Genomic DNA, 22,877 nt, shown 5'->3' with positions numbered 1-22,877 from the left:
AAAATTATATGGGCAAATGTGATTTAGTATTATGTTGGTTTAAGTTACACAGGTTTTTTTTTTTTTTTTTTTTTTATTTTTTTTTTTTTTTTTTTTTTTTTTTTTGGGTGAATCGTTTTCTGTTTTCTTGCTTTACTCCATATCAGTTGGTGGCGGTAATGCACAATTCACAAGCCTGCCAACCGCCATAAAACCCCATAAGAAGAAGAAGAAGAACATTAGTTTGGTTTTTGTTCTGGACAGAAATCCCATGTGTGCTGTTCTGTTGCGGGGAAACAGCGCCCCCGAGCGGTCGTCCTGAAACATAACTGTCGTTGCGGTAAAGCTTTGAGTTCAAACAGGCTAACAGAAAAGGTCGGCATGCCGTGATAAACAGGCATGAGCTGAACAGGAACTTAGCTTCATTCGCACGTCAAATGAAAAAAAAAAACAAACCAAAGGGAATAACATCTCGTTTTACGCCTGAAGGTAAGTCCCATTTACTACGTATGTCAGTCTGTCTGTCTGTCAGTTGGCTACCCAAGCTATTCAATGTAGCTCGCTAGCTGAAGGTGAGCATGATGGCTCATTTTTTTACCAGCTTTGTCGGAGGGATTATTTAGAAACACGTTATTTATTAACCGTTTTGCAAAGCTGCGTCATAAAACTACATTTTCCGCTCCTGTAAAGTCATTAAGAAATGCTTCGTAATTCAGGATGACGCTAGTAAGGCGAGTTGGCTTATTTTGACAAGTGTTGTTAGCCTCAGGCGAACCGACTATTTTCTCTTTCAGCTGCTGTATATGTTTGTTAATACTTGTTTCCACTTATAAACCATATGAACTCCATATACCATTGAAGGAAACAATTTCAGTAACATCTGTTGTGTACAAAGAGGCATATTTATCCGTCAGATGTGATATTATTTTTATGACAGAGGACAGATGCAAAGCTTGTTTATTGCTTTGGTTTAGCTGACATCTGGTCCCACATTGTTGGTCACAAGGTTTGCAGAGTGACTTTTTATTTTCTGTTTGCCCTTAAAGTTTGTGTGCATCCTTTATAAAGGGAGTTTTATTAAAATGTCATATATTGTGGCTTTATTTGAAAGCCTCGAAGTCAGTAAAGCAATTAATTTATTTTTTATGTAAACATTTTTTGAAATAGGAATTGTTTCCTAATTGGTTAATTTATTTTGTTTTGTAATTGTTTATTTGAATGAAAAGGGCAGTAAAAAATATGCTGTACCAATTCATAACCAAACCTAAATAAGTAACTTTTTTCTTAAAATAAGTGCATTTTGTCTTGAATTGAGGAGGTAAAAGAGACACTCTGCCAATGAAACAAGAACATTTACATGTAAAATAAGAAAACACAATTACATTGTCTTATTTGAAGTGCTTATTATCTAAATATGTTATTTTAAGAGTCAAAATACTCATTTAATTGGCAAACCAATTTAGCTTTTGAAATGATGTGTAAATACACTTAATTTAGGGAATGTTTACTTATTTCTAGATCGTTTTTCCAGTGTAGTACACTGCAAATAAACAAAATCTAAGTAAGTCATTTTTGTTCTTAAAATAAGTGCATTTTGTCTTGAATTGAAGAGCTAAATGAGACACTTTGCCGATAGAACAAGACAATTCACATTTAAAATAAGAAAAAAGCAACTGTATAGTTTCATTAGAAGCACATATTAACTAATTATCTTATTTTAAGAGTAAATAAATAATCTTATTTACCTGCTCAGATTTTGGTTAAATACACTTGATTTAAGAAATGTTTACTTGTTTCTAGGTCGTTTTTGCAGTGTAGAGTCAAACCTTCAAATATTGTGGTTTAGTTTAGAGATCCTCTGATCAGGGTTGTCTGGATGAATGTGTTTTTCCTTTCTTGTTTCCCACAATAACTTTTTTTTTTCTTTTATAAAAAGTCTGAAGTCTTTTTAATGCAGGGAATATACATTTTTCTAACTTAAAATGGTGAACTAAGAAAATGCACATGGCCCCTAACCTATTTTTGATTAAAGCTTTAAAAAAGTGCATCAAAGTTCAGGCTGTTGGTCGATGCAGTTATTGAGGGAAATATATTAAGGTTCGTTTAGCAAAATAAAAAAAAAACTAAGAAATATAATGCGCAATATTTACACACAATGATTACTTTAAATTTTATATATATATATATATATATATATATATATATATATATATATATATATTAGGGATGGAACGGTTTATGAAAACCGTCTGAACCGTTCGGTTCGACTTTCTCGGTTCGGTTCGCGTGTGTCCGGTTCATGCGCTTCTCCATTTTCTCATAGGCGAAGCGTTTGGCAATGGTTAACATCGAGCCCTGCCTGTTCTTTCCCACTCGCCATACCCACACAATTCTCCACAACAACTGATTTTTTTCTGCTACACCCGGCTAAGCTGCTTCGCTTCTTCTTCTTCTTGTTTACTACTGGTGGTTGGCTTTGGTCGCAGTATCGCCACCTTCTGCTCTGGAGTGTAAACGCTTCACCTATGAGAAAATAGAGCAGCGCATGAACCGAACGCAACACACGTGATGTCCGATATTCAGTTTTAAGCCCGATAGAGGCCGATACCGATAGGGGGCCGATTATATCGTGCATCCCTAATATAAATATATATATATATATTCTTAGTTAAAGGTACACTATGCAACCGGTGTTGATTTTCCAGCGAGGCTCCCCCCAGAGGGCGAAAGTAAAAGTGCACTGTCGTAAATATGCTCAGCTTTTCTCCTGGTTTCTCCGTCAAGCCAGGCGCGGTTGTTTTGAGCTTAGCAGCGAATGACTAATGCTGCGTTCACACTGGACGTTGCTGGCGCGACAGAAGCAGCGAGTTTACATGCAAAGTCAATGGTTGACGCGCGTCAAGGCGCAGCAAAAGGTCCAGCGGCGCGTTTTGAGCTGCAGGCGCAGCACGTCTGAGCAGCTGAAGCAGCGCGTCGGGTGTCGGGCTAAGCATTTGATGCAGGGAGAGAGACACAGCGCTGATGATCAATCCTCTTTTATTGACGCCTAAATTAACTTAAAATGCAGAAATCTGCCGGCAGAATATGCAGTTTGGATTATTTAGATGAAAAACACCTACCAGCTGCCGTGGTGAACCGCGAGGAGGCAACCCGGCCAGAGGCTGCTGATGAAGGGATTCCTTCTGTTGGCGCCCCGCTGGTATGTGGGGGTCTGAGCGGCTCCGACAGAAAAAATATTGAAGGCAGGATAATAATCTGAATGAACTGACTGCAGTGATTACGTTTTCAGGTGTATTTTCTCACTTAAACACATATTAAAACTACTTTATTCCCACTGATCACAGCAAATATAGCTGCAAGGCAGAGAAAGGATAGTGAATCTCCGCCCAACGCGCGTCAGACACACTTTTGCACCGCGCAGCCAGATCAGCAAAGCTGCTTCAGCCGCGTCAGAACTAACTGGTACAAGCAGCAAAAATGAAGCAGCAGACGCGATTTTGCTGCTTTTGCTGCGTGAACGTAGCATAACTGCACAAAGATCGCGACTGTGCTAGCAACGAGAATGCTTTTAACTGGGGGGTGAAGCAGTTCTCGCCGTAAAGCAAGACTGACTCTCACAAGACTTCTGAGCCTGTGGGTGCGGGTCGGTGCTCCTGCAGTTGCAAGTGCAGTATTTCCCCCACAGACCACCAGGGCGGCCGAGAATACCTTTGTTCAACCTGAAATGACTCATTTAATCATCCAAAACGTTATGGAACACATTAATTAACTGAAAAATGTTGCATAGTATGCCTTTAATTTAGATAATTCAGTGGCATATTGTGTAGTTCAAACTTAAAACAGGTCATGGAAAGTTATCATGTCTCTCACTGTTTAGCCTAAATGATTATATAGTAAAAAATAATATGTAGTTCCAAAAAAATAAGCCTTCATGAACACATAATTCTGGTGACCGATATAAAGAACAAAAAAAACTTTATTCTCCTTTTTTGGCATTTTTGGAGTTCCATCTCCTCTTTTAAATCCTATTCTGTAAAGCTGCAGCAATACAACAAAGAACACTGCAATTTGGCAACAATAAAGCCCACTTGGTGGATAGGATGAGCAGATTTTACTATAAAATATCTTCATTGACAGTTAATGCAAACCATATAGCCTCTAATCTGTGTTTTCCAACCATGTATCCTGTATATCTGGCTCTTCTTTCCTGCAGAAAAAGGTTGTCGGGTATATTGATCCTGCTCTGCTAAGCTGCAGTTAGGCTGCATGTAGTGACATGTCACTGAAATAACCAGAACATGTTTACTCATGTGAATATACAGGGACAACCAGTCAGATGAAACAGATCAGTATTTTTTAAGTTGATTAGGTGAGTAAGTGTGTGATTGCTTTGAGGTCGTTAAAAGCTGAAATGAAACTAGTAGGATGCAGAGTTCATTCTAAAAATCTCAGCAGTTGCTTCTGTTTTGGGCTTAAACTATGACCTCCATTCCTGTTGGGATATCATGGATGTTCTGTTACAAAAAACACAGAATTTTCTTCAGTGTGCTTTTTGAAACAAGCTGTTTTGTTTTGTAAAAATCCAGACTTTTTAAAGTTGGCTTTATTTTTACTCCTTTTTTTATTGGTGCAGAAAAGATTAGAAGTTTTATTCTGCTTTGAATATTAGGCTTTATTTTAAATGCATAAATTATAGATGAGTTTTGGCTTTAATGAATAATTCACTTGCCTTTACAGTCTGGTGCCCTTAGATTATAACACATTTTCAGTGGTGTCAAAAATACACACATTTGCTACTATAGGTACTGCAGTTTAAAAACACTCTGGTAAAAGTTGAAGTATCAACTTGACCTCTTTACTCAAGTAAAAGTGAAAAAGTTTGTGCTCCAAAATCTACTTAAAGTATAAAAGTATAAAGTGACCCTTAAAAATAAAAAAACAGCCAAATGCCACTATATGAATTGAAAACTAAATTTTTCGACTATTTCTAAAATTCTTTAAGATAGGGCCAAGTTGGTCTCCACCTCCCGATACGCTCTCGTCTGTGTCTGACGTTTCAGACATTTCAACATGTTTTTCTGAATCCGACATTGTAGCATGGCATAGTCGATTCACGTTTATAGTTTGAAGAACACTTGCTTGCTTGTGATGATTTCCTTTAGCTAACCAATGAGTGTTTGCGTTATATGACTCATCAATCACACTAGTTTTCACTAGATGTGGATGGAGCCAATGATCTGCATTGGATGGCGCACATGACGTGAAATAAATATTTATAAACATTAAACCAAAGCCAAGAGTAACGAGTGACGTTCGTTTTAATAATGTAAGGAATAGAACGTACGGATACTTGTGTAAAAATGTAATGAGTAGAAGTCAGAACTAGGAAGAAAAATAAGTAATGTAGTAAAGTAGGGCTGCAACAACGAATCGATAAAATCGATAAAAATCGACTTTTAAAAGCGTTGGCAACGAATTTCATCATCGACTTTTGGAGACTCTTACGTGAAAGCATGCGTCGTTCCTACTCTGCCGTGGGGCGCCTCCCCCCGCTCTCGCAGGAGTCCCTCTCAGCGCTGCAGTCAGAGCCGCAGGATGTTTACCCTCAGCGTCCAGACTGCAAATGAAGCGCGCATGCGCCGGGATTGACGGCACAGATTGATCACAATAATTAAAATAGCCTGCGCTTTGTAAAGCGAAAAAAGTGATAACATGCAACTTTTGTAAAAACAAATTAACATGGCACGGAAGCACCATGTTTGTTTCATTTTAAAGTGGGGAAACGTAACATTAGTTTCTCAGGTAGCTCATCTGATGCTTTCCTTACCGTGTTAGTAGGTTACAGACGGTGATAAGGTTGGCTACTTATTTTACTTTTAATTTGAATTAGCTTAAGCAGCGTTTATATTTTCTTTATAAATAAATTAACTTGCAAATTATGAGGGCAAGGCTTTTAAAGTTTAAATCTTCTGGCAAAAATAAAGTAAAGAAGATCCTGCAATTTATGGAAGTAAAGCAGAATAAAATCCAGCAAGATCAGTAATATGTCAATTAATTATCTGCCACATTCCCATGTAAATATCTGTCTTTGGAGGATGTGTTTTTTACCACCCCTAGTTCTCTCATTTTTATTCCAAATACAATTTATAATTAGAATCACAGGGCTATTTTTATCTCTATGGTTCAGTATTTTCTCAAGTAGCAACTTTAACTGCTATACTTTCCTGTCTTAAAAGGCAGAACTCTTCTAGTCTAAAAAAACTCATTTGTTGAAATGGGGGGACCTATTGTTTGAACCCCTTAGGGGCTTTTAAAAACAAAAATGTCTTTTTTTGCGCTTTATGAAACAAAGTACACTATATTTTGTGGATGTACAGCTACATTTCTCATGTAAGTTTGCGTAGTTTTAACACAAACATTTATTTTTCATTTTGCACCAGGACAGTTAATGAGCAACCTGTACTTGTGTGCTTGTTTGTTCTGTCTAAAATGTTTATTTTGTAATAAAGAGGTTAATATAAAAAATATTTTTTGTCCGATTCATCGATTAATCGAAAAAATAATCGGCCGATTCATCGATTTTTAAAATAATCGTTAGTTGCAGCCCTATAGTAAAGTATAGATATCTTAAAAGTGTACTTAGGTACAGTAACAAAAGATTTTTTACTTGACACCTCTGCACATTTTTGATCAATGTGAGGGTTTCTCCTATTATTTGGTGATTTATAGAGTTAAAACCGAAAGAAAACACTGTTGTTCTGTGTCTTCAGAGTCAATGTCATCCTCTGAAGGCCCCTGTTAGACCTCGTCACCACAGAAACCAAGGCGGACCACTCAGAGGTCTGCTGGTGTGAAAAGCCTTGATTCCAGCTGAAGAAGAACCAAACTCAGGGAGATGGCCTCACCCTTCGTGCCTGTCCCCGTCCCCATGGACCGAGCTCTGTCAGGCGGCAAGCTGAGGCGGCCGCAGCGCACCGCGTCTCTCGGAAGCGTCTCTAGCAGCTCAGAGTCCTCGTCCCCCGTCACCAGGTCAGCGAGGGAAGAGCGGAGAGGATCGGGTTCACAGCGGCAGTCTCGATGCGCGGACAGAGCCAACCGCAGCCTGACGCCCCCGCCCCTTCAGAGCCCCGTGACGCGGGCCAGGCTGAACGGGATGCTGGACACTTCTGTCCAGTACTCCGCCTGTCCCGCGGTCGGCTTCAGATCCTGCTGGGAGCCAGCAAGCAGAGGAGAGGCCGATCACCCCTACGGTCCTGGGGTACGAGGTCATGGAGGAGAGAGCCAAGTTCACGGTAGATTAGATTTATGTTATTATTAAATGCTATCTATAAATATTTTTTATTAAACTTCTACTGCTTAACCACAGTTGTTATCTATCTCAGGTTTATAAGATTCTGGTCAAGAAGAGATCGGATGAGAGCTGGGTTGTGTTTAGGAGGTACACAGATTTCTCCCGACTCAACGACAAGGTGCGCTTGGTTTATTTTTTATTTTTATTATGCTTGCATGCAGCTGTCCCAAAAAGTCAAGGACATTTTCAGCTCCATTTTTTTGTTATCTTACACCAATGTTTGTATATACTCTTATCAACCTTCTGCTGTTGGTGAGAAGCGGTCAGAGCTGCACAAAAGCTCTCTGTTCGCACATAGCTGACGGGCCCGAGCCAACAAGGTGAGTGAGCGGCTCCCTCATGGCTTGAGGAGAGAATATTTGTTCCAGATTACTTTGGCTGTCGTTCGTGTTGCAAAGGGAACCTGCTGTTCTTCCTCTACCTCAAGCATCGCATTGGGCAGAAAGTAGAGCAGATTAACGATAAGACAGGACTGAATGTCCATCCTCTGTTCTGTTCTTTAATCATTTTCAGCAGGCGCCTCCAGAAGTCCTGCAGTATTTATAACTGCAGAGCTGCTATAGTTTGCAGTGATCATATCCCAGCGTTTTTTGCCTTTTTCATCACCATTTATTAAATGTAGTCTATTATCATGTTGCAAAGTCTTTTGGTCGATTTGATGGATTTAAACGCCTAAATTCTGGGTCTCATATGCTCTGAAGTGGTTTTCTGAATTCCAATCTTTAAAATAAAAAAAGAGATATTAATGTAATGACTTATTGACTTATCTGCAAAATAACCATAACAGAGCAGCCAAACAGGATGTAGTGACATGCAAAACACTGAAATCTACTGCATTATTATAGTCATTTCTCCAGAGGATTTGCATTAGTAAGCCTTGGCACGAAGCTAACAGTAAATAGTAGCTAGGTAATGCAAGAGATTGTGTACAAACCGGGAAAGGAGAGTTCATTGCTCTCTGTGCTGCAACAGTTCTCATTGAACCTTTTTCACATTATTATTGCATTACAGCCATAAAAATCAATGGATTTTATTCTAATTTTATCGGTCAATTTGGATTCATCCATTATTTGAAATAAGAGTCAACTAAAAGATCCTGTTTTGAATTGGACATGAGCTAATAAAGAAAAGCTGCTTACCTGTGCAGATTAGCTGCTAAAAGAGTGACTTTGGCTACGTTCACACTGCAGCCTGAAGTGACCCAAATCCGATTTTTGTTTTTTGCCCATATGCGACCTGGATCTGATCTTTTCATGGCTGTCTGAGCAACACAGATCCGATTTTTTTTCCAATGCGACCCAGGCCACTTGGCTATGTGTTCCTGAATCCGATACGAGTCTGATCTTTACAAATGCGACCTGGCCATCATTAATACCAGACAGTGGTCACTATTCTGCATCTTGCTACGCAGAAGCAGCAAGAAAAACAACAATCATAGCAGATGATGATGCGGAGAGCATTATTAATGTTTAACCATATTGAAAAGATTGTGTTTTTATGGTTGGAAAAGACCGCTAGATGAGTGCCGGCACTGACAGCCATGTTTACTTCCGGGAAAAAAAAGAGCACGCTGGCCTGTGACGTCATTGCGTCCACTACTGCGCATGCGGGTCACTTACTTTGTATGACTGCAGTTCACACAGGAGATGACATACAAGTCGCATATATTTGGAAATATGAACGGCATCGCAAACAAATTGGAATTGAGCATCAAGGCCTGCAGTGTGAACGTATCCTTTGTCTAAAATTTGGGCAAAATCAGCGCGTTCTGCCTCACTTCCCCGCTCCCTGATGAGGAAAGTTGACGTTTGTTTACAGTGCAGGTGCAGCGGGGTTATGGCAGCTCCTTCCTCGAGGGGCCATTCTAACATACTTACTCTTATAGGATTATTACAGGCTGCTGCTCATTATTATTTTGCAAATCAATTATCTATTATTTTCCTAAAGGTTTCCTAAAGAAATTTCTGAAATTAAACCAGATGCAACTAAAACTAGAGAAGTTCCAGATAGAGCATATTGAGAGGTGAAAAAGTTTCTTTTTTTTTAAATCTTAAATGCAAAATGTTTACCGGTACATATGTTTTTGAACAATTTTGTTATAATTACTGCTCTAATTTGTTTGCTTCATCAGCTTAAGACACATTTTAGAGTCTCTTCACTCCAGTTAATGATTCATCGATTACTATTACTATTAGTTAACATTATTCCAATAATCTATTTATCACGATTAATCTGATTATTGAGGATCATTCAGAGATGCATGAATCAAGTGAAATACCACCCGGTGTGTGACTTTGAATAGCATTAGGTGATAATTCAAAGGTAAAAAAAATTTGATTTTGTTTGATATTGTTGCTTTTTAATCTTTAATTCAATTCAGTTTATTTATATAGCGCCAATTCACAACACATGTCATCTCAGGGCACTTTGCAGTTCAACCAGATCATCCAGTCAGATTGATTCAAAGTTTTCTATCTAAGGAAAACCTGTTGATTGCATCGACGCATTGACTCAAATACAATCCCTCACACTAAGCATGCTTGTAGCGACAGTGGAGAGGAAAAACTCCCTTTTAACAGGAAGGAACCTCCAGCAGAACCAGGCTCAGTGTGAGCGGCCATCTGCTGAGGCCGACTGGGGTTCAAGGAGACAGAAGCAGAGACACAAAAAGCAGCTGTAAAAGGCGGCCCCAATCCAGGAATTCATTAAATCATTAACTAGATCATACAGACTAAAACATGCCATTTGCTAAAAGAACAACCCACTCTATGCCGAAATTAAACCAAAACTATACACAATTTTTTTATACTTTGCATTTTAGATGACAAACCCTATTTGTCTGTGAAAATGTGATATCCAGAACTTCTCAAAGGGTTTGATTTACCTGCTCCGAATTTTGTAAAACAACAAAACAGAAACAACCTTCTAAGAAGATATTTTGCTATCCGGTTATTCATCAAAAAACTAATCAACAGATTAATTGATAAGCAACATTATTGTTAGCTGCAGCCCTAAAATAAAGCATAATTATGGTTAAAAGAAAAAAAAGTAGTCCAATACAACCAATTTTCTTCACTAGCAACCTTTACCGTAAGTAGTATGGCTGTATTACAAAAATAGATTTTCCTATTCTGAATAAATTCTCTTATGAAATCCTAAAGATCGAGTCGTATAGCAAAAGATCAATTATTTAATAAAAAAAAGCATTTTCCACTATCCTTACAGCTTCCATTAGCTACCAAACTTTATTAATTTGCTTTTTAATGTTGATATAATACTACTATTGATATGTTGCATCATTTAACCATTATTTAATGGATAAGAATTATTATACCTGCCATCCAATTTGAGATCGAATCAGATTGAAGGTAATTAATCTAAATGTAAATCTTGTATAATTTGAATAGATTCTTGAAATTTAAACTGATAATTTGCTTTGGCAAATAGAGTCTATTGGTAACACAAATCACAAATTTGTGTCCCTGCCTGGTTTCTAAGCAGCTTTCCTTTGGAAAACCGGAGCGCTCAGTGAGATGGTAACAGTAGAAGCCGTGCAGGTTTTGTTCTCTACTACAATGGCTGGTGGTGAATAGAGGGTTTGCCCTGTACTTTGAAATCAGGCAACTCGGCTCAGTTAATTTTCCTGTAAACAAACATGATGCTAAAATAATATTTTCTTACTGTTTTTTTTCTCCCCAGCTAAAGGAAATGTTCCCCGGCTTCCGGCTCTCGCTGCCTCCTAAGAGGTGGTTTAAAGACAACTACGACACGGACTTCCTGGAGGACAGGCAGCTGGGACTACAGGCTTTTTTGCAGAACTTGGTTGCACACAAAGACATCGCCAACTGGTACCCAACATTGCTGCATGCTGGCTGTTTCCTTAACATTTACTTTTTAAATTCATGTTGTGATTACATCCTAAAAGTGATCACACGCTTTGGCTGATTCTGTCTCTCATGTCAGTGATTCTCAACCGAGTAGTTCCAGAATCTATATCTGCCTCATATACATGGTCTATATTGTTGTATTTTCATTGATTTGTTCAAAACTCTCATGCGTGGTTATGTTTCTGTTTTTCTCCTTGACAGCCTTCCGGTGAGGGAGTTCTTGTGCCTCGATGACCCACCTGGGCCTTTTGATAGCCTTGAGGAGAGCAGGGTAAACAAATAAGATAGATGTGCTGTAGTGTCCCTTGTTACAGGATAGTTGGAGGCTTATTAATGTTTTATTGCCATCTAAGGATGACAAGAATTCAAAGTATGTTTTTTATAATTTTGGACGTTGATGTTTATTAAGCCACATGATTCATTTTATATATTTTTTTTAAGATCTCGTAAGAAGCTTTGTGACATAGGAGGATGGAAATGAAGCTTAGCTTATAAGATTGAAGCTGCAAGCAGCATTTAAGACTTTTCACACCTCAGCTCTACCTCAAAGCCTCCAATGAGCCTTTCAACCATGCATGATGCTGCGCTCAGTCAAGCTCACTATAGCTCTGGTGAGAAGGTTTCAAAAGATGGCTGATATCTGTTCTTATTGGATGCTGAAGTCACTTCCTGTTTGGAGCATTATGAGGACTTTCTGTAGTTTTGTTTTTAAAAGGGTTTAAAATTTCTGTGTGTTTTTAGACAAGGTTTGAAAGCTATACAGCACAGAAGCCTGTGTTCTTAGTGGGCGGGGCCAAAATGATGTAATACATTTATGAGAAAATAAACATTTGGTGATGCAGCTGTTTAAATATTCTGTGGCTCCTTAAGTTGACAATTTGCGTGTCAAACCTAAGGCTCGCGGGCCAAACCTGACCCGTCACTGTGCAAAATGGCTAAAATTGCAACATTTAGGTCAAAGATTCAGACCCTTTGGTCAGACTGTCCCACTCAGGCATGTATGAAAAACTTTCATAACTTTAAATTCAATCACTCACCTAACTTGAAGTCAGTCGATTCAAACCTTTAGAGAGAGTTTGATCAAATGTTTGAGTGTAGTCCTGTTTCTCTGACTGTGACTAGCTGGATGTGCTCTCTTCATCATCTGACATGGGAGCTGGCTCTGAGCTTGTCTGCCTGGCTGTGTGTTTCCTGGACGGGGTCGCCTTTTACAGCTGCTTTTTGTATCTCTGCTTCTGTCTCCTTGAACCCCAGTCGGCTTCAGCAGATGGCCGCTCACACTGAGCCTGGTTCTGCTGGAGGTTTCTTCCTGTTAAAAGGGAGTTTTTCCTCTCCACTGTCGCCACAAGCATGCTTAGTGTGAGGGATTGCATTTGAGTCAATGAGCCGATGCAATCAACTGGTTTTCCTTAGATAGAAAACTTTGAATCAATCTGACTGGATGATCTGGTTGAACTGTAAAGTGCCTTGAGATGACATGTGTTGTGAATTGGCACTATAGGAAAAAAAACTGAATTGAATTGAGTGTAGAAATTTTAAAATTGTGTCCTAGATCGTATTGAATCAAAGATCACCCACTTCCTGTTGCTCATAGAGCATGGAAGGTTTTTGTGCAGAATAAGGGTTTTATAATAGATCCAATTTGCCATACCTCTACAATAAAGTAAGCATAAGGAGGATGTTTTGGAAATTTAGGAGGGATCCATTTCAATAACGACTTCTGCAAAACCCTTGAAATACCTAAATGTCACAGACGATGGATGCATGTGAAGCAACTCTGGTGTTTTCTATACGATTAAGCAAGCAAGGGAAAATAACTTATAGCGTTTTTAATAAGCTTTTGCAGGGCTTTCACTGCTGGAAGCTGTTGATGGATACATGGTGCTGGAGAGCTCTGTGGGAGAGCAGCTCTGTTGATTTTTGTTTTTAAGATATGCTCCAGCTCATTTTCGAACACCTGACTGGCAAGAAAAACTCGAACCAGCCTCATCCTGCTTTCACAGAAGAAGGTCTTTTAGGATGTGATCCTGGAACTAAGCCTGGGGTGTTCTTTAATTTATGCTGTTCAAACATTTTGTTCAATTGGAACCAAGAGGTGGTCTGAGGGACTGTTTTTCTGAGTCCACTGATAGGATCAGTAAAGATTCATTTTAAGGTCAGATGGAAACAGAGCAGGGCTCTATTTTATGAGCACTGTTCATGAAACTATATCCTTACTCTCTTCTAGCTTTAGTAAAACTCTGTGTTACCAGTTGGAACAAACAGTCTGAAGAGCCTCATGATCACTGCTACACTTTAAGAAAATGTAAATGTCATGAGAGCTGCACAATATGACATTTCATTTTGTACACATTCTGTATATACAAAATGACAATAACAGTTGGGATCAATAAGATGCCACAATAGTAAATATCTTAATGACTTTAAGGAGATATTCCAAACTTTGTTTAGGAATTTTCCAACTTTTGTTCAATGCATACTTTTTGCATACATGTTGTTTGCTTTTTTTATATGATCAAAGAAATTTTGCACAAAGTTATTGGTAGTGGTGAAGTGAAAGAGAAAACGAATCTGAAAGGTTTTCATGCTTTCAGCTTCCTAAACCGACTGGATGAGGATGCCTGGATTTTGTCTGGTTCTTTCTAATCTTCTGATTAAAGGGACACTGTCATGTAACGTGACTTCATGACGCTCTGTGCCAGTAGCTCACAATGGTTGCTGGATATTTTTGTTTCAATTGATAGTAAAATTAAGTGTTTGCTTTATTTACCATAACAACACCACTTGGCCAGAGGTGCGGTATTGAACATGCACGCAATTAGTAAACAAGGATGTAATGGAGCCAGACAGAGGTGTGAAAAGACATAGAAAATGTCCAAGATATAAGTGTGGAAAAAGCTAATTTAGATCACAAGAGGGATAAAATAATAGCAGTGCTCAAATTACAATATAAACACTAAGGTTCAGTTAACCAGAAGTTACAGCCTCAGATGCTGTCATCCAGGTAATTCCAGAAAAAGTTAAAAACAATCCACTGCACTTTGTTTTCCAAGTTTGAAGATGTTTCGCTTCCCATCCAGAAAGCTTTCTCGATTCAAAATGTGTGGAGTAGCGATGAGTTTCAGGCTTTATATAGTATCCCAACATAAGCCTTGTTATGGCTTAGAAAACATGCAAACTGAACCGAAAACATGACCACACCTTAGTAATGGAGGGTCGTTAATTTGCAGGCAAACAACGACCTCAATAGCTCCCCATTACTAAGGGGTGGACCTGTTTTGGGTTCAGTTTGCATGTTTTCTAAGCCATAACGAGGCTATTTTTTTTTAAGCCTGGATCTCATCTCTACTCCAGACATTTTGAATTGAGAAAGCTTCCTGGATGGGAAGAGAAACATCCTCAAAACAAGTCCAGTGGTTTGTTTTTAACTTTTTTTTTTATGATGTTTAAGTAGTTTTGATTCAAAACTTCTTGGCTCCAAAAGGACCAAGTTAACACAATCAGGATGAACGCATTACATATTTGATTTGATTTTAGCATGAAGACATGGATTTTGGTGGTGGTTTTTTATTTTGGCACGATAAATATCTTGATCCCCTAAAAGTAAACCATGTAGGATAAGTTTTGTGGTTTAGTTAGTTAAGTTATGTTCCAGTTCCAAGTCTTTTATGGCCTTTTTTCCAAATTTCCTTCTCTTTTAAGCTGTACGATTCCACTACCATGTTTGTTTAGCAAGTGGAGTTTGCTTCTAGATCAAACAGTTAACTTCTGTACAGCGTTTGTGCTTTATGAGTTTTCATAGTGTGGCCTGGATATGAACCCATGCCATACCTCTAAAGTTTTAGAGGTTTGTGTTGATCCATCGTACATCTGTGATTCATGCTTTAATTATTTTTCCTTCACTCAGGCGTTCTGTGAGACTCTGGAGGAGAGCAACTATCGCCTCCAGAAGGAGCTGCTGGAGAAGCAGAAAGAGATCGACTCCTTGAAGAGGAAGCTGGAGGAGAGGGAGCAGACCATCCTGATGCTGGAGAAGCACTTCAAGTCAGTGGACCTGTGCAAACGTTGACTTAATGAATGAATGTGGAAGTTGTCAGAAACAACAGATGCGCACACAGTCACAATATTTGCTCTAGGTGTTTACTGCCTCTTTCTCATACGCCCGTCTGTTTGCAGTGGGGGATGTGCGAGCCCGGGGTCCTCATGCGGTCTGTCGGCTCAGGGAAGTGAGGGCAGCGCAGACGTGGATGTGGAGTCCTCTGCGGCGGAGGCAGATCAGGACACACCTGACGACACGGGGTAAAAGACGCACCCAGACAACAAATATTAAAAGATTAATGAGTTCATGCTCCACCCTACCTTATAGGTGTGACATCTTTTTAATGCTGCCTTCACACCAAACAGGTTTTGAGCTTCACAAGAGTGTCCCAACACTGGAAAAAAAGATCTAGAAATAAGTAAAAATGTCTTAAATTAAGTGTATTTACCCTTAATTTGAGTCGGTAAATGAGATCGTTTGCAAATAGAATTATTATTTTTACTCTTAAAATAAGATAATTAGATAATATGCACTTAAAATAAGACAATACAATTGTGTTTTCTTATTTTAGGTTCAAACTGTCTTGTTCAATTGGCAAGATGTCTCTTACCTCCTCAATTCAATGCACTTATTTTAAGAAAAATTACTCGTCTAGATTTTAATTTTTTCCAGTGAAGCCCTTATCTGATGCATGATAAATTGACGCCCTAGATGCACTTAGAGCAAATAGTTTAACTCAAGATTTGCTGATCTATTTAGTAATTAGTTTTGACATTATCATTATTTTATAGTTTCTTAAAGTGTTCCGCCATGTGATGTTTATTTTACCTGCATATTTCCCAGCAGTGCGGCTGCAGTGTGAAAGCAGAGCATCCTTCCCTGTCAGGTATTCTTAAAGCCAGCCCGTCAGGCTGAACTGCAGCAGATGTCTCATGTTATCGCCTGTAACTTGCATCCCATAACCTGCGCTACAACAATGTTCTGTAATGGGCTGCAAGGATTTTCAAAGATGGGCTGGGCTTTGTTTTCCACGTCTGTCTCTTTCTACAAACCTTGCATGCTAAATGTCAGCTCCTGTTGCGTTGCTGTGGAAAAGTGTTTTGTCCTCCTTGCAGATTTCTTGTGCTTCTGCTTGTTTTCTCATAGTTGAAAGTGTTAAATCATAAGAGGGTTTAGGCAAACAGACCTGGTATTAAACAGAGGCTGGTTAGGAGAAGGTTGTTAACTGAAAGTTTAAAGAAGCATAGTCCAATTTACATTGTTTTTGCAGGCATTTGCCGCCTGCAATAGCAAGTTAAAAGGACACCAGTGTTTTGCGTACATAAGGGAGAAAAGGAAAGACACTGCAGTATGCCACTGCGACTGAACAGGGCTTTTTAATCTCTCAAAACCCACCGGGTCGCCTGTGACCCATTTTAAAGCTTTTACAAATAATAACTCAGAATGCATGAAAATTACTCTGGTAAAATGTTTACCAATATAGACATGTTAGACATCCTTGGAAAGCTTAGAATCTCCGCAATTTAACCACCAAGTTCATTTTGTGGACATAACGAGCACCTAAGCACAATTATAGCACCATATTGAAATGTAGCATGACAAGCAAGCATGTCTTTATAACTGCTGCTCAAAAAAGACCTACTATTTTCGAGAATAAAAAAAAAAAAAATTTGAGTCATGTTTGAACTGATGCATTTTGGGTTAGATGCAACTTGGGTGTTTTACTTACTCAATTTTCATGTACAGGTGCTGGTCATAAAATTAGAATATCATGAAAAAGTAGATTGATTTCAGTAATTCCATTTAAAAAGTGAAACTTGTATATTATATTCATACATTACATACAAACTCATATATTTCAGATGTTTATTTTGTTTAATTTTGATGATTACAAATGACAACAAATGAAAATCTCAAATTCATCATATCAGAAAATTAGAATATTACTGAAGACCAATAAAAACAACGGATTTATAGAAATGTTGGCCAACTGAAAAGAATGAACATGAAAAGTATGAGCATGTACAGCACTCAGTATTTAGTTGGGCCTCCTTTGGCCTGTATTACTGCAGCAATGCGGCGTGGCATGGAGTCGATCAGTCTGTGGCACTGCTCAGGTGTTATGATAGCCCAGGTTGCTCTAATAGTGGCTTTTAGCTCTTCTGAATTGTTGGGTCTGGTGTATTGCATCTTCTTCTTCACAATACCCCATAGATTTTCTATGGGGTTAAGGTCAGGAGAGTTTGCTGGCCAATTAAGAACAGGGATACCATGGTCCTTCAACCAGGTACTGGTAGCTTTGGCACTGTGTGCAGGTGCCAAGTCCTGTTGGAAAATGAAATCTGCATCTCCAAAAAGTTGGTCAGCTGCAGGAAGCATGAAGTGCTCTAAAACTTCCTGGTATGTGGCTGCGTTGACCCTGGACCTCAGAAAACACAATGGACCAACACCAGCAGATGACATGGCACCCCAAACCATCACTGACTGTGGAAACTTTACACTGGACTTCAAGCAACGTGGATGAAGTGCCTCTCTTCTTTTCCTCCAGACTCTGGGACCTTGATTTCCAAAGGAAATGCAAAATTTACTTTCATCAGAGAACATGACTTTGGACCACTCACCAGCAGTCCAGTCCTGTTTCTCTTTAGCCCAGGCAAGACGCTTCTGACGCTGTCTGTGGTTCAAGAGTGGCTTGACACAAGGAATGCGACAGCAGAAACCCATGTCTTTCATACGTCTGTGTGTGGTGGTTCTTGAAGCACTCACTCCAGCTGCAGTCCACTCTTTGTGAATCTCCCCCACATTTTTGAAGGGGTTTTGTTTCACAATCCTCTCCAGGGTGCGGTTATCTCTCTTGCTTGTACACTTTTTTCGACCACATCTTTTCCTTCCCTTCGCCTCTCTATTAATGTGCTTGGACACTGAGCTCTGTGAACAGCCAGCCTCTTTAGCGATGACCTTTTGTGTCTTGCCCTCCTTGTGCAAGGTGTCGATGGTCGTCTTTTGGACAACTGTCAAGTCAGCAGTCTTCCCCATGATTGTGTAGCCTATAGAACTAGACTGAAAGACCATTTAAAGGCTTTTGCAGGTGGTTTGAGTTAATTAGCTGATTAGAGTGTGGCACCAGGGGCCATCAATTTTGAACCTTTTCACAATATTCTAATTTTCTGATATGATGAATTTGAGATTTTCATTTGTTGTCATTTGTAATCATCAAAATTAAACAAAGTAAACATCTAAAATATATGAGTTTGTATGTAATGTATGAATATAATATACAAGTTTCACTTTTTAAATGGAATTACTGAAATCAATCTACTTTTTCATGATATTCTAATTTTATGACCAGCACCTGTATATATTCAGAAACTAGAAGGTTTTAGCTTTCAAATAATGTATCACAGATGTAATTTGGGCTTACAGTTCCTCAGTTATTTTCCATTTGGGTAGGAAAAATAGGCGAATTTCCCAGAAATGAAGTGGATAGGTTAAAAACCCAATGTCATAGGAGGTTATAAAGTTATAAAAATGAAATGGAGCATCTTTTTAGACAAAAGGGAACCAGATGAAGTGCTGTTGCCTTTTTCGTTTCCTGGTCTCGGGAGCTCCTTTAAAAACTAGTCAAGAGTTCTGTGATGGCGTTTAAGGTGCACTTTTAGCTTCTCTCTCTGATCCATCAGTCCCCTGTGTTCTCCCGCTAATGAATCAATGGTTGTAAACTCAACAAATTAGTCAGGTGAAATAGAGAAGACCACGCACACGCCCAGAGAATCCCACCCGTATCCCTCAACTGTAAGGGCATAATAAAAAAATATTTAGGCTCCTTTAGGGTTAATGATTTGAAAATATTAAGTGAGAAAATAACCGAAATATAAGAAATCTAATGGGGGGGGTTAAGGGGAGTCTTTTCGCAGTAATGTCTGTGTTTTTTATGTGGAAACGGTTGTTAATGCTGGGAGGAGTTTCTTTATATCATCAGTTCAGCTTTCACCTCCCTCATCGCTCTTTCAGTGTGTAGAAATATTCAAAACCTGGGGTTAGTCCTCCAGAGGATTGGCAGCCGCTGGACACAGACGTGCATTTTAAATCTGGCTAATGTCTCATGTGACGCGACCTGAAAAAGACTCGACCCCCAGCTGTGGTGCTGGTTCACCGCACCGCCATCTTCTGTGTTTTCTTTAAGCCTTTGTGAATGTTATTTACTACTAACTCTGACCGCCTCTCATACAGAGATGTTTGTGTCTGTCAGTCTCTTTCAGTGGTTGGCTCCATCCTTAAAGGTCCTTTTAAATAATATTCACACCCCTTGAACTGTTCCTCATTTTGTCAGATTTCCAACATCTTACTTGAATTATCTTTTTTTTTTTTCCTGTAAGTCAAAATATGTTGAAACTCTTTTGCAACTGAAAGAGGAAAGTGAATTATTGGGACAAGGCCCCTGACAGAGGAGATAATTAAGCCATTTAACTCTGGTTTGCTGCTCTAAAAGTAATTTGGATTGAAATGTCTTCTTGTTTAAGAGTGGCCTAGTCACACTGGAAAAAATGAAAATTTAGATAAGTCATTTTTGTCTTAAAATAAGTGCATTTTTTCTTGGATTAAGGAGGTAAAATAGACATTTTGCCAACACAATTTACACTTAAAATAAGAAAACAAAATACGATTGTCTTATTTAAACTGCACATTATCTAGTTATCTTATTTTAAGAGTAAAAATACTCATTCCATTGGCAAACGTTTACCTACTCAAATTAAGGGTAAATACACTTAATTTAACCCTCTCAGGCTCAGGTTTTAGTTTTAGTTGCAGGAAAAACTGATATTTGGAGAAAATGGTCATATGGGGTAGTAATATACAAGTCAGACTTATTTTTGAGAGAGACCTTCACATGCAATGAATTCTGGGATGTTGCAGATTTGCAACAGTGGCCCGGAGTGGTAAATTAACACAGAAGACTGAATCTGATATGAACTTTAACTTTATTTGAATGTCACAACCAAAAAATTAACAAAAAAAAATTCGAAAAAAAAATGTTCTCTCACAAAATTAGAGACAACTTTTTCTCCACCGACATCTCAAAACCTCTTGAGAAGGCCGTTTCTGTTAAACTGTTGCTCAAAATATAGGCAAATTAGTAGATAAAGCATGTAGCATCCATTGGTACTTGTTTGGGCACACGTTGCGAATCCACAACATTGAAATCAAGATGCCTCTGGTGAAAAACCCAGATCTACTAACTGGCATGTGTCATATCTATACACAGTCATGATTCATCTTATGTAGTATTGGTTTCAAAATAATGGAAATTGGTAGTGATACTTATATGAAATCGGTGCTTAGAAAATCTGTTTCAGTGACACCAATGACTCAGCCATGTTGAAAGTGAGTCAGCAGTGCAGTTACAACTGTTTGTTTTAAATGCACAACTAAGTCCTTCTGTTCTACTTCTGACTAACAAAAGCTCTTAAAATATGGATGTGGAGTAATTAGCTAAGTAGCATTTAGCTGTTGCAAATCTGCAACATCTGCCTGGAGAGGGTTAAGAAATGTTTACTTATTTCTAGATCGTTTTTCCAGTGCAGAGCCTAGAGCTATATCAAACTTAGAATTTGAGATTTAAAGATTCATATTTACTGATATCTCTCTGAGCTGTTTCCTAAACTGTAGCTGCAGGGAAAGCAGTTTCTCTTGTTGAGTTTGGAAATTCTCATCACACTCCTGATTTTTGCTGTTACATCAAATAATGTACAGTTTAATTGACCCTTCATAATGATCAACTTCCATGTTGATCCATTAAATTAAATGCCATTAAATTATTAAAGTTTGTGATTTCATGACAAAATGGGGAAAAGTTCAACTGGTATGGGTATTTTTGCAAAGCATCACATCTTATTTCTATATTTCTTCTGTCAGTTTATCTGCCGTCTTTACTAAGTTATAAGCTAACTATCATTTACTGGCGGAAAGTAGTGAAATAAAGCGTGTTTGTCTCTGCAGGGACAGGTGTCGGCTCCAGCCCGTGCGGTCCTCTGCTTGCTGGTGCAGGCCGTCGCTGAGCAGCTCTCCTCCGGTCATCCAGGTCACTCAGTTGTTCCACAACAACGCCTAAGATCAGCTCCAAGCCCTGTCCTTTATCCTCTCTCTCTTTCGCCTCCATCATCCTTCTATTTTCCATGTTTCAGGCTGGAAGTGATGTTTGACCTGAAAGAGTCGGAGTTTATTCCCCTGCAGCATAAAGTTCAGAGGAAGTAGCATGACTCTGACTTTAGCCGTGGGTTATTTTATCTGGCAACTAAAACACTTAAGAAACTCCAATGAAGCTGATCTCTTTTCTCTGGAATCTCGATATAAATTTCTCTTGACTTCGACAAACTGGAAGACTTTATTTCTTTGAAAATCTGACAATCTCCAACTAAATTAACCATCAACATCTCAGACATTCGTTGCCTTTTGAGAAGAAATCTTCTCCGAACTGATGGACAGCACCTCCATGTGGCTGTGTGAGCAGATCATCAGGTTAAGCTCTGGGTGGTTCAATATGCAGGTCCCTTGTGTCAATACTTTGTTCTGCCACTGACTTATTATAAACCAACATTTTACCATTTTGGGCCAGTTTGCATCCAGAGGCCATCATTCCCTCTTGTTTTAAGTGCCAAGTGTGGTATGGAAGCTCCAAACTGCAGAACCAATGTGGAGCACATAGCTGATATGTATACAAATCATTTTAATGACGTTTAAACGGGAGAAAAGAATGAACCTGTCCTGTTAATCCAATCATTACTTAATAATGTAGCTGAGGTTGAATTTAACATTTCAGCCTGTTTACTTCAGTGGTTTTCCTCCTTACCTCCTTATGTTAACGTGCAGCTTTGGTTTGATATGTGGGGGATTTGACATGAACATGCACTTTAAGATATTAGACTCTATGTTAATGATTCATGTTGAAATGATTTGCTTTTGATGCTTGATGTGTTTAATTCTCTATGAAATATGTCAACACTAAGAATTAGGTTGTCTTTTTTTTTTATTAAAACCACAAACCTCGTTTTATCAGATGATGTGATCGTTCAAGAGGCTTCCGGTGATGCGAATCGAACCCCATATTTTACATCACAAATGGTGCTAATTTACTTGGCAAAAAAATAAAAAAATCCTCCACAGCTGGAAGGCTTGACAGACCACAGGTCTAAAAAAAACATCCCATCTAGACTGCTTCCTGGTGAACCAGTCACCAACACAAGCCATAGTTTTGTAATCTAACTCTGAAGAGGCGGACGTATGGCACGGCGGCCATGTTAGCTGACCATCTGTGGCTTCTGGCTCTTCAATCATCAGGTAATGAGGGGGTTTAAGGCCTGGAGCAGGTCAGGTTATGCACTTTATGGGTGAATGACGAAGCTTAACGGCTGCTCTGATGTTTTTACTGTTTCCAAGATGGAAGACGTGCCCTTTTGATCACTACAAGCTTCTGATTTCTAACCAGGTTTAAAATGTTAATATGGGTTTTGTTTGATTCGTGCTTTGCTGAGTAATGAAGTGCCTTGAAAGGTTGTTTTGTTATCTTTTTTTTCTTTTGGCTTTTGGTTGATTTGTGCAGGGCATGAAACATATCCTCTCTCCC

At 38.8% G+C, this 22,877-nt stretch overlaps 1 protein-coding gene across 1 annotated transcript; it reads left to right on the top strand.

The window, feature by feature from the left end:
* The first annotated feature begins 516 nt into the window (after positions 1 to 516).
* On the top strand, positions 517 to 22,313 carry snx16 (sorting nexin 16). Its single transcript, XM_038267532.1, is given in 9 exon segments — positions 517 to 551; positions 6,750 to 7,167; positions 7,169 to 7,271; positions 7,362 to 7,448; positions 11,030 to 11,178; positions 11,419 to 11,488; positions 15,125 to 15,261; positions 15,394 to 15,516; positions 21,254 to 22,313. Coding segments are annotated over 8 exon segments (1,074 nt in total). The 5' UTR covers positions 517 to 551; positions 6,750 to 6,874; the 3' UTR covers positions 21,366 to 22,313.
* The last annotated feature ends 564 nt before the right edge of the window (positions 22,314 to 22,877 follow it).

The sequence above is a fragment of the Cyprinodon tularosa genome, unplaced genomic scaffold, assembly GCF_016077235.1.
Source record: "Cyprinodon tularosa strain WSP-4 unplaced genomic scaffold, ASM1607723v1 ctg675, whole genome shotgun sequence".
Lineage (NCBI taxonomy): Eukaryota > Metazoa > Chordata > Actinopteri > Cyprinodontiformes > Cyprinodontidae > Cyprinodon > Cyprinodon tularosa.
Note: the sequence above shows the minus strand (reverse complement) of the source record. Positions and strands in the feature narration are given on the sequence as shown.